The 15,743-nt window shown below is 43.3% G+C and overlaps 1 protein-coding gene and 1 long non-coding RNA gene across 4 annotated transcripts in view; one reads left to right on the top strand and one right to left on the bottom strand.

Moving 5' to 3' along the window:
• The first annotated feature begins 14 nt into the window (after nucleotides 1-14).
• Nucleotides 15-15,743, top strand: part of CDK10 (cyclin dependent kinase 10) — a 34,798-nt gene continuing 19,069 nt past the window's right edge. The window contains exons 1-5 of one of the 3 annotated variants that reach the window (XM_056526003.1): nucleotides 15-153; nucleotides 12,740-12,812; nucleotides 12,968-13,039; nucleotides 13,204-13,306; nucleotides 13,538-13,619. In XM_056526003.1, coding sequence (XP_056381978.1) covers nucleotides 151-153; nucleotides 12,740-12,812; nucleotides 12,968-13,039; nucleotides 13,204-13,306; nucleotides 13,538-13,619 — 333 coding nt within the window. In that variant the 5' untranslated portion in view covers nucleotides 15-150. Of the gene's footprint in view, nucleotides 154-11,118; nucleotides 11,299-12,739; nucleotides 12,813-12,967; nucleotides 13,040-13,203; nucleotides 13,307-13,537; nucleotides 13,620-15,743 lie in introns of those variants that run through there. The other 2 variants (XM_056526004.1, XM_056526002.1) reach the window with 2 other exon arrangements.
• Nucleotides 1,925-11,270, bottom strand: LOC130276522 (uncharacterized). The gene is made up of 3 exons (XR_008845151.1): nucleotides 11,141-11,270; nucleotides 9,505-9,710; nucleotides 1,925-2,563 (listed from the first exon to the last, which is right to left on the bottom strand). It is a non-coding gene; the product is annotated as an uncharacterized LOC130276522 (long non-coding RNA).

Genomic DNA, 15,743 nt, shown 5'->3' with positions numbered 1-15,743 from the left:
GTAACTGTGTCACAGGTCACATGACCATAGCGTACTGGCATAGTCACGTGATCACACCTCGCCTGAAATGTTGTAGGAGGCTGTTTGTGGAGCAGCCCTATATGGTAGCAATAGACTGTAGGATGTCAGGTGCCAGACCTTGTAAGTCATATGGTAAATATTGTCTCCATATTGGAGTATTAATACTAGCCTATTACAATTATTAACCCCTCAAGAACCAAGCCTACTTTGGAGTTTGTTTTATAGGTGATAAGCGTTTAAAGTAAACATGTCATGTCAACACTTTTATGCTGCCCACATAACAAGTGATCAGGGTGGTCACTGGTGGTGTCTCCCTGCCCCACCCATCCTTGTCTGAAAGATCTTTTCCTGTTTGGATATGGAAAGAGATATATGAATCAAGGCCAGTGGGACAGGTAGAAGGCACCGGGGACAACCCTGATGATCAGGCAGCATGAAAGTGAGGACAGCGTCCCTGGCGGTCAGGCATGTGTACTGTGTCTCTTTATGAGATTGGAAGAAATAACACTCCGCTATATGCTTCAGTCCCACAGAGTAGAAGGGGAACTCTGGTACATAACGATCCAGTTGATAGGGGATAAGTGTCTGATCGCAGGTGGGAGCCCCCCACAATCTCCTGCCCAGCACCCTGACTCTCCACATGCTCAGAGCGATCTCCGCTCGGTGCACGGATTACTGCTCACTACCGCACAAAGTGGTGGCCGACATGCCCCTCCATGTATTTCTGTGATCAGACCCCTGTGACCAAACTAACCCCTTCAGGACATGGGTTTTTTTCATTTTTGCACTTTTGTTTTTTCCACCTCACCTTCTAAAAATCATAACGCTTTAAATTTTCCACCTACAGATCCATATGAGGGCTCTTTTTTGAACTACCAATTTTACTGTGCAATCACATCAATAATTTCATCTCAAAATCTACGGCAAAACAAAAAATATATATATTTGTGGGGCAAAATTGAAAAATAAATTTTTCAACTTTTGGGTGCTTCCAATTTTACACAGAGCACTTTTCGGTAAAAATGACACATTACCGTTATTCTGTAGGTCAATAAGATTAAAATGATACTAAATATAAGATTAAAATGATACAAATACGCCTTTGACCGTGCGGGTCAAAATGAATGTTATATTTTTATAGTTTGGACATTTACACACGCGGCGATGCCACGTTTATTTTTGTTTACATATTTATTTTTTTTAAATGGGAGGTGATTCAAACTTTTATTAGGTGATAAAATAAAGACAACGTGAAACAGCTGGACCAATTTAAAAAAAGAAATTATTATTAATTAATTAGCAAGATTACAATGAAACACGCATATACATAGCATCTCCCAAATATCCTACCGGCATATGTAACAGCACTGTCTTTTATAGTGTAAATTCTCCATAGTTCAGCCAATCCAGAGACAAAAAAAAACATCCACATTGTATAGTCTTTCTTAAAGGGTACCTTTCATGAAAAAAACTTTTGATATATTATAGATTAATGTATGCAGAATAACTTTCCAATAGCATGTTATAAAAAAATATGCTTCTTTCTATTTAATTTTCCACTTTGAAAAAATGACCACTAGGGGTTTCCCTACCAGTCCTTTTTTATAGATTTCAGACTCATGCTGGAGTCCTAAATCTCAGACTGCAGCCGGGACACAGACAAACTCCCTGGCAGGGAACAGTGCTGAGTTTGTCTGTGTCCCGGCTGCAGTCTGAGATTTAGGACTCCAGCATGAGGCTGAAATTTATTTAAAAAAAAGGACCGGTAGGGAGACCCCTAGTGATCATTTTTTCAAAGTGGAAAATTAAATAGAAAGAAGCATATTTTTTAATAACATGCTATTGGAAAGTTATTCTGCATACATTAATCTAAAATATATCAAAAGTTTTTTTCATGAAAGGTACCCTTTAACTTCACTCCATATGGTTCTTGGCAGGGTATGATGACATTGGCATATTACACTCATAAGCAACATTTAGAAGGAGTACATTTTATAAGAAAGACAAAATCCTCATGACAAAGCAAAGTGTAATTGTTTAGTTTTTTTGAGTGATCTGACGGGTACGCTTTAAACTCAGAAAAGGTGGTAGAAATTAATAGATTTTTTTTTTTTATTTGTCACCCTTTTGATAATTATATTATCACACACATATATTAATTTTATTAGCACATCACACTATATTGGTTTTATTAGCACACCACACATTATATATTCTTATATATATTCTTTAACTAAATAGATGACTGACAGCGGCCAAAGATGCACCACAACACAGGCCCAGGCTAGGACACTGGACTTTCAGAGCCTGACTCTGTGTCGGTTCCCACGCACTGGATGACAAACTTTTTTTTTTTTTTTTAACAATACCCAATCTGCTATGGCTCAACTGTGGGACCCTCTTTCAGAATGATGTCTTCCACCTGTCTTTCAGAATAGCTGGAAGGTCTGCAGGAAAGTCAGGTAGTTGAGCTGAGCTATCAGAGGGTCATCTCTGAGGCTGTGATGTCATCTGTCAGGGAGTGGATATGTCCGCTTCTTTACTGCAACGAGAAATACAAAACATTAACATTTCCCAAGCAATTAAACACATCAATATTAATCCTATCACTACCACTATGGGTTTTATAAAGTCTGAAAGCATATTATTAAACCAAACACCAATAGAACCCATCCAGGAAAATTGATTCCATCCCTCCTTAGATATGTCTCTAGCTTTGTGCTGAAGTTCTTTTACTTTATTCATGTGTGCCTCAATGGGGTCATGTGAATCTTCAATCCAGGTACAACACTCCTCACCTATAACAGTGCAGGCCCCACCTTCTATGGCTAGTACATAATCCAAGGCCATTCTATTTTGAAGAGCTACCTTTCTGACCAGGGCTAGTTCTTCCTTAACTTCTTAAGGACGTAGGGCGTACCTGTACGCCCTTCACCCGGTCCCGGTGTTTAAAACGGGGTCACACCGTGACCCCGCATCACACAGGGTCAGTCCTGGCTGCTAATCATAGCCGAGACCCAGGGCTAACAACGCGCCACATCGATCGTTGTGCCGCGTGCTGTTAACCCTTCAGATGCGGCAATCAAAGTTGACCTCCGTGTCTGAAAGCGAAAGTAAACGCTTCCCGGCAGCTCGTCGGGCTGATCGGGAGATCGCGATAAAATCGCGATGTTCCGATCAGCTGGGACGCAGCCGGAGGTCTCCTTACCTGTCTCCGCGGCGTCTGCTCATCGATTGATTGCTCTAAGCCTGAGCTATGGCTTTGCAGGGATCAGCATAGGAGATCAGTGTGTGCAGTGCTATAGCTCCCTATGGGAGCTATAGCACTGCAAAAAAAAAGTGGAAAAAAAAAGTTAACAAAGGTCATTTAACCCCTTCCCTAATAAAAGTTTGAATCACCCCCCTTTTCTCATTAAAAAAAACAGTGTAAATAAAAGTAAAAATAAACATATGTGGTATTGCCGCGTGCAGAAATGTCCGAACTATAAAAATATATTGTTAATTAAATCGCACGGTCAATAGTGTGCGCGCAAAAAAATTTCAAAGTCCAAAATAGTGTATTTTTGGTCACTTCTTATATCATGAAAAAATGAATAAAAAGCAATCAAAAAGTCCGATCAATACAAAAATGGTACCGATAAAAACTTCAGAACACGGCGCAAAAAATGAGCCCTCATACTGTCCCGAACGCGGAAAAATAAAAAAGTTATATAAATTTTCCTGCATGTAGTTATGATTTTTTTCCGAAGTACGACAATATCCAACCTATATAAGTAGGGTATCATTTTAACCGTATGGACCTACAGAATAAAGATAAGGTGTTATTTTTACCGAAAAATGCACTGCGTAGAAACGGAAGCCCCAAAAATTTACATAATTACAATTTTTCTTCAATTTTGTCGCACAATGAATTTTTTTTCCGTTTCACCGTGGATTTTTGGGTAAAATGTCACTGCAAAGTAGAATTGGTGGCGCAAAAAATAAGCCATAATATGGAATTTTATGTGCAAAATTGGAAGTGTTATGATTTTTAGAAGGTGATGAGGAAAAAATGAAAATGCAAAAATGCAAAAACCCTGCGTCCTTAAGGGGTTATCCACCATAAGATGATTTTAGTACGTACCTGGCAGAAAATAATGGACATGCTTAGGAAGGATCTGCGCTTGTCTTGGGGCTAAATGGCTGTGTTGTGAGATAACCATAACACTGTGGCTAGCTTTTTGTGAACTGGTATTTCCTGTTTCAGTTTTCTTTTTTTGACTACAAATCCCACAATTCCATTTTCCTCCCTCCCACACATCAGCCACCCCACCCATTGAAACAAAAATGAGCTGCATCCTTTCAAAGACCTGTGGTTTTCAATCAGGGTGCCTTCAACTGTTGCATTAGTTGCAGATTGCTCCCTCCACCCACTGAAGCAGACAGGCTCCCTGTCATCAGCTGACTAGGGAGTCAGGTCTCGGCCGCATTGCAACAAGTCATTTTGTATGCTGTTCAAAATAAATATTGGAGTAAAAATCACAGAAGAATTGTGAGAAAACTGTCACACACAGGTACAGACACTATATTATGAACTACACTAACTTTACAGCCCCTGTAGCATAGTCAAATAAAAAAAAATAATGTAATACCCCATTTAAGGGAATGTATAGAACTTGTAGTCTCATTGATAATCCTATCCATAATGCTAGCATATTTATTTAATTTATTTGCTAACTCAACACCTCATCCTGTCCAGGAAGGGAACCACATCCAGGCTTTATCTGCAGCTGAAAACAATTCTCGCTTGTGTCTGTTTCCCCCAGAAAATGTTTCAAATAATGAAATATTTGAGCGTGGTCTAATGGCTGGTACAACTATTCCTATAGTACAGTTACCCCATGCTCCCATAGGAAGCCATGAATAGGCCCTGTTACCACAGATGTAATAGAGCCTCTGCTTTAGGACCCTAGGAATTATCTTACCATGATTTCCCAGCCACTATTGAACCCCTACCATATTACAGTACAGCTGAGTGTTACAGATCCAATCATCCTCATCTGTCACCTGGGGGCACAAAAAGCTTTAACAGTTGGACAAAAACATAAACTATCCATATTTCTGGGTGAGAACTCCTGAAGCCTGTTTTTCCTGCTCGTGATTGAACAGATAAAAGGGATTCCAAGTGAAGGAGCGCTGAATATGACAGCTTTTAGCTCGTCCACAGCCTGTTTTTCCTTGTCAGACAGTTCTATGTGTCCAGCCTGAGTGGTCAGAGCGGACAAGGGAGCAGCGAGCTGAGACATATTTGGCCTGCAGTACCCGACTGGTCCCCAGAAGGCTCGGATTTGTTTGGCATTCTGTGGGTATGGTGTCCTCTATATCACAGATACCCTATCCAAAGTAATGTGTTTAGAGCCCTGTGATATGCAGTGGCCCAGAAAGATGACCTTTTCCTGACAAAACTGTAGTTTACTGGGGGATACCTTGCATCCCTCAGTGCTCAAGTAAGAAAGCAGTGAAACAGTGGCACTGATGTACAGCTCCTTTGAGGTAGCTGCTAATAAGAGATCATCCACATACTGTACAACAGTAACTCCATCCAGTGCTTGCCACCGATCTAGAACTTGTTTCATAACTTGGCCAAATTCACATAGTGAAGAGACCATTCCCTGCCGCAACCTCATCCAAGCATATTGTTGTCCCTCAAAAGTGAAGGCAAACAAATACTGGGATTCAGGTACACAAAAGTAACCATCAACCAGGTCAAGTACACTGAACCATGAGGTGATTTCACCTAAAATAGTGTGAGGAATTGGAACAAGCGGAACATCCTCTTGAATGATTTTATTCACAGCCCGCAGGTCATGGACTAAGCTAAACTGACCAGGCCTTCCTGGTTTAGCCACAGGATACAAAGGTGTATTTACTGGCGATTTTATAGGAATAAGGATCCCCTGACTCACAAAGGCTTTGATTTGGTCTCTTACACCATTTGTTTCATGCTGAGAGGATATTGAGGAATCCTGGGTAATTTTACTCCAGGTCTGAGTTTGATGACCACTGGGTCTGCTTGTTTTATCAGGCCCACTGGACCACCTTTCATAGCCCAGACTTCCTTGGGAACATCCTACAGATCAGGCAGAATGTCCTGATCCAGAGGAGTCTTAACTGCCATCAGGGGAACCAGATGGGAACCAGACTCTCCAAAGTGTTATGATCCTCCGATCCCACTGATGTAGTCACTATTGGTCCATCCTCAGTATATTGGATGTTTGCTTTCAACTTCATCAGTGTATCTCTTCCCAACAAATTACAGGGAACAGTATCAGGGTGGGCAGAGACTCATTTATCATGAATATCTTTATTCAGTCCAGACACCAATGTGGCAGTGAGCATCTTCCCATACCTTGGTCCGCTAAGCTACCACCTGCCTCCTCTACTACCTACCTGAATCTTTCAAAGTAATCTTCTACAGGTTCCTTGGCCTTCTGCTGAATTTGTCACTCGAACCCAGGATTGAGGAGGAAAAACCTCTGTGATCTTTTCCTTGAGTTGGTTGACATATTCAAGTGCCATATCTGGGGTATTCAGTGCTTCTGATGGCTCTAGGGGCAGGGTGAGTTTGGTACAGAGGGCACAGTATCTAACTGACCAGCCACTACTCTTATTATCTGCAATAGATCTCTCCATGTGGGATTGGAACTGATCGCGATATTGTGCAACTCATTTGCAAACCCACATGGATTGTTCCGTGGATTAGGGACTAATGAGAGGAACCCCTTCATTTCTCCAGGTGTACTTGAGACATGCTGAGTAACCCGTCTGTCTACCTGACCATTTGTCCCTGGGATAAATTGTTCTCTGACTGGGTAGGCTGAGGCTTGAGACGAACAACCTTCCTCAAACATCCTCCTTACTTCCTCTGCATATACTTTAGGGGTGATTAGGAGTCTACCTTCTACTCCACCTTTCCACCACTTGGGTCAGATAACTCCTGCCAAGAGGTGGTGGGAGGTACATATGGTGGAGCAGTGGCCCTAACTTTGGGCTCACTGTATGTAGGAGGTGGACTAATTAGATCTCCAGTGGGGTACATCGTGATGGAGCTAGCAGGACCCTTTGGTCTAGCTCCCATATCTACTGGGGTCCGTTGAGTACTCGAGTCAGGGATGTCTATATTAACCACAGTGGGCTCCACTAGAGACATTGCAAGCTGGTCTATCGACTCTGGTTCTGCATCTGGTTCAGACTGTTTTTCCTTCTCTGCCCTTGTTTCTACAGTAAATATACCTTGGGCTCTTTTCTGTTTCCAATAGGATTCTACAATCCATCTACTCCAAGCCACTTTCTCTTTTGGCTCTGTTAAGTTTGGGCCAAAATTTTTGTAAAAACCGGACCAGTGGCATAATTCAAAGGTTCCCGCTTTTGGAATCCTTAAAGGGGTACTCCGGTGGAAAACTTTTAATTTTTTTATTTTTTATCAACTGGTGCCAGAAAGTTTAACAGATTTGTAAATTACTTCTATTAAAAAATCTTAATCCTTCCAGTAATTATTAGCTGCTGAATAGTACAGAGGAAATTCCTTTATTTTTGGAACACAAAGCACTCTGCTGACATCTCTGTCCATTTTAAGAACTGTCCAGAGTAGGAGAAAATCCCCATAGAAAACATATGCTGCTCTGGAAAGTTCTTAAAATGGACAGAGATGTCAGCAGAGAGCACTGTGGTCATGATGTCAGCAGAGAGCTCTGTGTTCCAAAAAGAAAAGAATTTCCTCTGTAGTATTCAGCAGCTAATAAGTACTGGAAGGATAAAGATTTTTTTTATAGAAGTAATTTACAAATCTGTTTAACTTTCTGGCACCAGTTGATTTAAAAAAAAAGTTTTCCACCGGCGTACGTCTTTAACCCTCTTAGAGACGCAGGGCTTATGCATACGCCCTGCATCCCCGATCCTTAAGGACTCAGGGCTTACCTGAGCATTTCCAGTCCCCGACGCTCACCGGGTGGGTACCGGACCGGGATGCCAGCTGAAATCATTCAGCAGGCATCCCAGCACATCGCCGAGGGGGTCCTGAGGTCCCCCCATATCGGCAATCACCACAAATCGCCGGTCAATTCAGACCAGCGATTTGCTGTGATTACGTTCCCCGCCGCTTGCCGGGCGGGGATCGGAGCCGGATGCTTGCTGAAATCATTCAGCAGGCATCCCGGCACTTCGCCAAGGAAGGTCCCAAGGACCCTCCATATCGGCGATCACCGCAGATCACCGGTAAATATAAATGGGTGATCTGTGGCGATTCCGGGTCACGTGTGATCAGTGGTGTAGTATACGCCACCAATCACCATCCATACTGTACTGGGAGGTGACAGTGTTGCCCCCCCCCCCCCCCCCCCCAGTGCAGATGTGATTGCGCAGCCGTAGTGACCGCATCAATCACAGTGTATGAGGAGGGGGGAGGAGAGCAAGAGAATGTTGCTCCGCTCTGATAAGCACCATTTTACATCTGGTTCTGAGCAGAGCGGAGCTCCTTCCTGTATCTCCCCCCTCACAGTCCAAAAATTGCCATCTGGCATTGTTCTGTGCCCCCCTGGCACAGCAGCGTTAGGGACAGTTTTAGATTAGGCAGGTAAAGAGTCTAGGAGGTAAAAAAATATATATATATTTTTTTTTTCTCAGTGCACATCTGTAGGTGTCTTTTTTTGCTAAACGTGTGGCCGGGCCCTCTTAGCCATAAAAGAGCGTTCCGCCACCGTTAGCTAAAGCCCAACCACCGCTGATCAGCCCCATAGTACTGATCAGCGGGGTTTTATGTGTTGCAGGTTTTTTTTTAGGGTTATAGCGGCTTTTTTTTTTTTTTGGTTCAGGCGGGTGCATTTTTTGGGGGTTAAGCATTTTTTTTATTTTATTTTTCAGGTATTTTGTGTGGGGGTCTGTACGCGCCACCAGCCACTGTTCTGGGCTGAGTGGCTAGAACCCCCACTGACTTCTGCGCTCCTTGCCGCCACTAAGCGCTAAAAAGTGTGCACACCACTGATTAGGTAGACGCTTTTTTTTGCGGTAGCAGTCTTTTATTTTTTTTTACGTTTTTTTTCCCCCTTTTTAGTTTATATTTTTTTCTGTTAGGGTAGGTTTAGTCAGGTTAGCGTGGGTTAGGGAAGTAGTTAGGGAAGCACCACACCACACGCAGCACATACACTAATAAAGTTTTTTCCACCCCCCATCCCCATTAGAGTAGGGAAATGGCCCGCAGTGCAAATCACCACTTTAGGCCTCAAATCTCATCGGTGCTGTCTCACTCCTAAGCCGTGTTTTGCACCTGCATAGCGCTTTTCCGGGTATTTTCTTATTCTGGAGAAATTGGGCTATAAATTTTGTGGAGATTTTTTTCTCTTACTACTTGTAAACATTTTGGTTAATACCAACAATTCAGTCTTGAAAATCAATTCTTTCATTTTTACGGCCCACTGTTTAAAAAACATGTCAGGTGTAAGTACTCACCGTAACCCTTGTTATGTTCCTGGTGGGGTCTAGTTTCCAAAATGGTGTCACATGTGGGGGGTTTCTGCTGTTCCGGCACCATGGGTGGTTTGTAAATGCACATAGCCCCGACTTTTTTGGGGGGAAAAACGCCAAGAAATACTCCAATTCTGCCGCATGGCATTTTCTAGTCCAAAAAACGCTGTGGCCAGATGTTAGTTGTAAATCTGAAAAAACAAAAAATTATTTTTCCACTTTGCGTTTTTCAGTTTGGCGTTTTTTTTTAATCCTTTTTTGCGTTTTTTCACTCTTTTTCAGCTCCTTGGCGGTTTTGCAAAATCTCAGCTTGTTGAGCCTATGGTTTTTTTTTTTGTCTTCTATATTATGGACGATCGCATCGGGCGATATGTCTATTAGTACAGGTACTACTACTCTCATAATGGAACAGTCTGTTCCATGCTGGGAGTAGTAGTACTACCTGAAAAATGTTTTTTAAAAAAAGAGAAAAAAAGTGAAACACACACACTTTATCAAAAATGTATTTTAAATACATGTTTTCCATCCCTACTGCATCCTTTTTTTTTTTTTGGTACCCAACAAATTTTGAAAAAAAACACCAAAGGGGCCAAAAAATGCAATTTCCTCCAAATGCAAAAAAGCCAGAAAAAACGTCAGACGAAGGAAATAGCACCGGCTCTTTTTCTGGCGTTTTTTTTTTTGTGAAAAATAAATTTTTCAGTGGTAAATAAAACCAAGTGGAATCCTAGCCTCAGGCTTGTACTTTTTTGTGTGTGTGCTGCGTTGTGATAGTGGTTTTGGGGAATGTAAATAAAAAACAAACAGCAACATTGATTTTTATGTTTTACATTTTGTACTGTTCACTATGAAGCATTAACTTGTTACCTGCTATTCTATGGATTGGTACAGTTGCAAATAGAGATGAGCGAACTTACAGTAAATTCGATTCGTCACGAACTTCTCGGCACGGCAGTTGATGACTTTTCCTGCATAAATTAGTTCAGCTTTCCGGTGCTCCGGTGGGCTGGAAAAGGTGGATATAGTCCTAGGAGACTCTTTCCTAGGACTGTATCCACCTTTTCCAGCCCACCGGAGCACCTGAAGGCTGAACTAATTTATGCAGGAAAAGTCATCAACTGCCGAGCCGAGAAGTTCGTGACGAATTGAATTTACTGTAAGTTCGCTCATCTCTAGTTGCAAACTACATTTTTATATATATAGATTTATACTAAAATTGCAAAATAATAACCAATTATGGGGAAAAATAACTTCATATTGCTGCATACTAAGAACTATAACTATAACATGTTGTATGTGAGCTTGTTTTTTGCAGAATAATGTGTCATTTTTTTTTCTTTGTTTTTGAGGGGAAGGAGATGGGAACCTTAGGTTAAGTGGATAGTGTTTTCCAACCAGGGTGCTTCCAGCTGCTGCAAAACTACAGCCTGGGAGTTGTAGTTTTGCAACAGCTGGAGGCACCCTGGTTGGGAAACACAGGAATTAGTACTGAGCTGACACATATCCATACAGAGGGATATTCTGTCTTTACAAAAGCCTATACGGCTCTTCACATGGTCCTGTCATTCCTACTTTGACCCATTAGAGGGCGCACGTCTCTTCATAACACACTCGTACTCACAGGCCCCGAGCCTCGGCCTTTCCTGCGGGCTGAGCCCGTTTAAACTCCGTGCGAGTAAGATGGCCGACGCCACAGCGGAGCCAGAGCCAGAACTGGAACAAATCCGTCTAAAAAGCGTCAGAGAAGAGAAGTTTATCACGGTGCCCGAGGGGGATAGGGTGAGTATGGGGATACTATTGTGCCTGCAGTGATAGTATGGGGAGATTGCCACACGACAAACCCGAGTTGGATTAACAGTGGATGCATCTGTGTTTCCTAACCAGGGTGCCTCCAGCTGTTGTAAAACTACAACTCCCAGCATGCTGGGGGTTGTAGTTTTGCAACAGCTGGGGGCACCCTAGTTGGGAAACACTGTGCTAAAGCATTACCACAGGAGTGAGCGGGGTGTCTGGCAGCGCCAGGAGGTCCGAGGTGTACCCTAGTTGGGAAACACTGTGCTAAAGCATTACCACAGGAGTGAGCGGGGTGTCTGGCAGCGCCAGGAGGTCCGAAGTGTAATACTTAAGTGTCAGAATGATTGTAGTTTTGCAACAGCTGTGGGCACCCTAGTTGGGAAACACTGTGCTAAAGCATTACCACAGGGGTGAGCGGGGTGTCTGGCAGCGCCAGGAGGTCTGAAGTGTAATACTTAAGTGTCAGAATGATTGTAGTTGTAATTTTGCAACAGCTGGGGGCACCCTAGTTGGGAAACACTGTGCTAAAGCATTACCACAGGGGTGAGTGGGGTGTCTGGCAGTGCCAGGAGGTCCGAGGTGTACCCTAGTTGGGAAACACTGTGCTAAAGCATTACCACAGGGGTGAGCGGCGTGTCTGGCAGCGCCAGGAGGTCTGAGGTGTAATATTTAAGTGTCAGAATGATTGTAGTTGTAGTTTTGCAACAGCTGGGGGCACCCTAGTTGGGAAACACTGTGCTAAAGCATTACCACAGGGGTGAATGGGGTGTCTGGCAGTGCCAGGAGGTCCGAGGTGTACCCTAGTTGGGAAACACTGTGCTAAAGCATTACCACAGGGGTGAGCGGCATGTCTGGCAGCGCCAGGAGGTCTGAGGTGTAATATTTAAGTGTCAGAATGATTGTAGTTGTAGTTTTGCAACAGCTGGGGGCACCCTAGTTGGGAAACACTGTGCTAAAGCATTACCACAGGGGTGAGTGGGGTGTCTGGCAGTGCCAGGAGGTCCGAGGTATAATACTTACGTGTCAGGATGAAAGATGCTACTAATATATCTGCACCATTCCAAGATTCTGTACACTGCTTGCTGTCACTGAATAGAAACATTTTCCTTTTTTTACATTAAGTGACCGAAAACCTTTCCCCGTTATGTCCAGTGACTGCTGATACACTGTAACAAACTCTGCACCTAATGCAGTGTTCCCGAACCTGTGGCTATCCAGCTGTTGCAAAACTACAACTCCTAGTATTGCATGATGAGTGTTGTAGTTTTGTTACAGGTCAGCTCACACTAGTGTATAGTGTCTCATATCACATATGACATTTTGAATCTCCACATAAGATACCGCCACCTATCATGTTCTGGCCTCTTTATGATCTATCATCATATCTCCCTCACACTATTATTTTTTTTGTCCTTTACATCCTCAGCTCGGGCAATGCCGAAGTGTAAAGGAATTTGAAAAGTTAAATCGAATTGGTGAAGGCACCTATGGCATTGTGTGTAAGTATTCATACCCTACACATGACCTATTTCACCTGATGATTCTATACTGTACTGTTCTATTATGCGAGACAATGTGCATCAGGTATTCTCATTATATCTTGACCCTTAATGTGGTATGTCCTTGTATTATATTAGCTCTGTTTTGTTTCCAGATCGTGCCAGAGACACCAGGAACAATGAAATTGTAGCGCTGAAGAAAGTTAGGATGGATAAAGAAAAGGATGGTGAGGGATTTGTTTCAGCATATATCAATATCAAGAGGTGTTATGCTGCAGAGTGGAGCTCCATTCTGCAGCATAGGAGCCTCAGCAAAGACTATATAAAACTTTGTTCTGAAAAAACTCTTATTGTCGGATTACCCCTTTAAATCTTTGTCCTTCTATTGCAGGAATCCCCATTAGCAGCCTTCGCGAGATCACTCTGCTTTTAAAGCTCAGACATCCCAACATAGTGGAGCTGAAGGAAGTGGTTGTTGGGAATCATCTAGAGAGGTTAGATTAACTCTAATCAACCTGATACAAACAGCAACCAGTCACAGCTCGGCTTTTATTTCATCAGAGCCCATTAGATATAAAAGCTGAGCTTAGATTGGTTGCTATGGGCAGAGTCTGTTTTTAACAGATTGATGGATCTGGAGTATAGTATTTGCATGTTTCATAGTGAATAATCTGAAGTCTTGACCTGTAGGTCATTATTAAAATGTTATTTGTGTGTTTTTGCAGCATTTTCTTGGTCATGGGTTACTGTGAACAAGATTTGGCCAGTCTACTGGAAAATATGCAGACTCCATTCTCTGAAGCCCAGGTACTAGCAAAGTTGTGAATATCTAAGATTTCTCGTTCACTCCAAATCACTGTATTTTACCATAAGTGGTTGGTCACCTTTTAAATATGGGAATTGGTACTAATGATGACAGTAAGGCACTCTCCCATAAGATGACATTCTGGGTATAATTATGCAGCTCTGTCAACCGCTGATTTCCCTCTCCCCTATTCCTCTTTACTGCCAGGCAGCTCCCCATCCACGCATGACTTTGCCTCCTCCATAGCAATACTCTCCGCTCAACCAAGGAGCACAGGTACAGTAAATGAGGCAGAGTACATATAACATTATGTGCTCTATCTTAGGGCACCATATTATGGAAGGGGACAGCTGTCTCCCTGCACACAGGTACTGCATCCATGTGTAAGTACTGACAGTGCCTCACTGTTATCATTCATATGCCTTCCCATAAACTTGTTCAACCCTTCAAAGGTGTTATTCCACAAGCACAGAAAAGGGAATACCTAGCTCAGTGTTTTCCAACCAGTGTGCCTCCAGCTGTTGCAAAACGACAACTCCCAGCATGTCCAGACAGTCAAATGCTGGGATTTGTAGTTTTGCAACAGTTGAAAGCACCTTGTTTGGGAAACCCTGACCTAGCTATTCTGATCTTTGGACCCCCACCGGTCATGAGAACTAAGGCCCTTTATCCCTAGAGCAAATGAGTCTGTAGTGTGCATGCTTGGCCACCACTCCAAGTACTCTTTGCTACTTCTGAACTTAGTTGAGTACAGCCCCTTGCAATGCTTGGAAGTACCAAAGAGAATGAATTGAGTGGAGGCCGAGCATGCATACTGCTGTTTTATTTACTATAGGGGACGCGGAGCCTCTGTTCTCATGACTGGTGATGGATGCAGCTGTCTGACCTGTTGGCAACCACTTTAAGAGATGTATATGAAAGCATGTCACCTTTGAGTACAGTGAATTTAAACATTAGACAATGTTCGTGACCTTGTTTGCTGTTTCCACTTCAGTTAGGGCCCATGCACACAACGGGCAGCGATTCTGTGTGCAGAGGGTGCCGACAAAATCAATCGGCGATATGACTGTGCAAAACGTGCGCCGTTCCCATTGATGGCAATGCAGTCTGGGCACAATTCCGCTGAAAGAATGAACATGCTAATTCTTTTGGCCGAATCTGGAATTTCTGCGGTGGAAATCCCGTCGTGTGCACAGAGCAGCAGAATCCCATTAAAAACAATGGGAGTTTGTTGCAAGCAGAATTTGGACTTAAAGGACAACTGTAGTGGTACACGTTTATATATCGCCGAGCCTGGGCCTCAAAAATAAACAAAATAAACTCATACACCCCTTCCTACGAGCCCCTGTTGGTCCGGCACAGGCCTCATGGTCCGGCAGTGCTGAAGTCATTCCACTTCCTGGGGACGGAGATGTCACAGAGCCGTCGGCGTATCACCGGCCGTAGCGATGTCCCGCCCCGGCTGGTGATAGGCTGAGCCCACTGTCATGTAAGAAGCTGGCCAGAGCTCCTTACATGACAGTGGGCTCAGCCTATCACAGGCCGGGGCGGTACATTGCTACGGCCGGTGATACGCCGATGGCTCTGCGGCGTCCCCAGGAAGTGGAATGACGTCAGCACTGCCGGACCATGAGGCCTGTGCCGGACCAACGGGGGCTCGTAGGAAGGTGTGTATGAGTTTATTTTGTTTATAAAAGTGTACCACTACAGTTGTCCTTTAAGTCCAAATTCCGCTTGCAACAAACTCCCATTGTTTTTAATGGGATTCTGCTGCTCTGTGCACACGACGGGATTTCCACCGCAGAAATTCCAGATTCGGCCAAAAGAATTAGCATGTTCATTCTTTCAGTGGAATTGTGCCCAGACTGCATTGCCATCAATGGGAACGGCGCATGTTTTGCACAGTCATATCGCCGATTGATTTCGTCGGCACCCTCTGCACACAGAATCTCTGTCCGTTGTGTGCATGGGCCCCAACTGAAGCGGAAACAGCAAACAAGGTCACGAATGGGCAGCAAAATCAGCTGCAGGAAATATGCAGCAAAATACAGCACATGTGACCCTACCCTTAGAGTTTTTATTGTTGCAATTTTATTTGCTATGTTTGGTTATTCCGTTTTTCATTT

The sequence above is a fragment of the Hyla sarda genome, chromosome 6 (assembly GCF_029499605.1).
Source record: "Hyla sarda isolate aHylSar1 chromosome 6, aHylSar1.hap1, whole genome shotgun sequence".
NCBI lineage: Eukaryota > Metazoa > Chordata > Amphibia > Anura > Hylidae > Hyla > Hyla sarda.
Note: the sequence above shows the minus strand (reverse complement) of the source record. Positions and strands in the feature narration are given on the sequence as shown.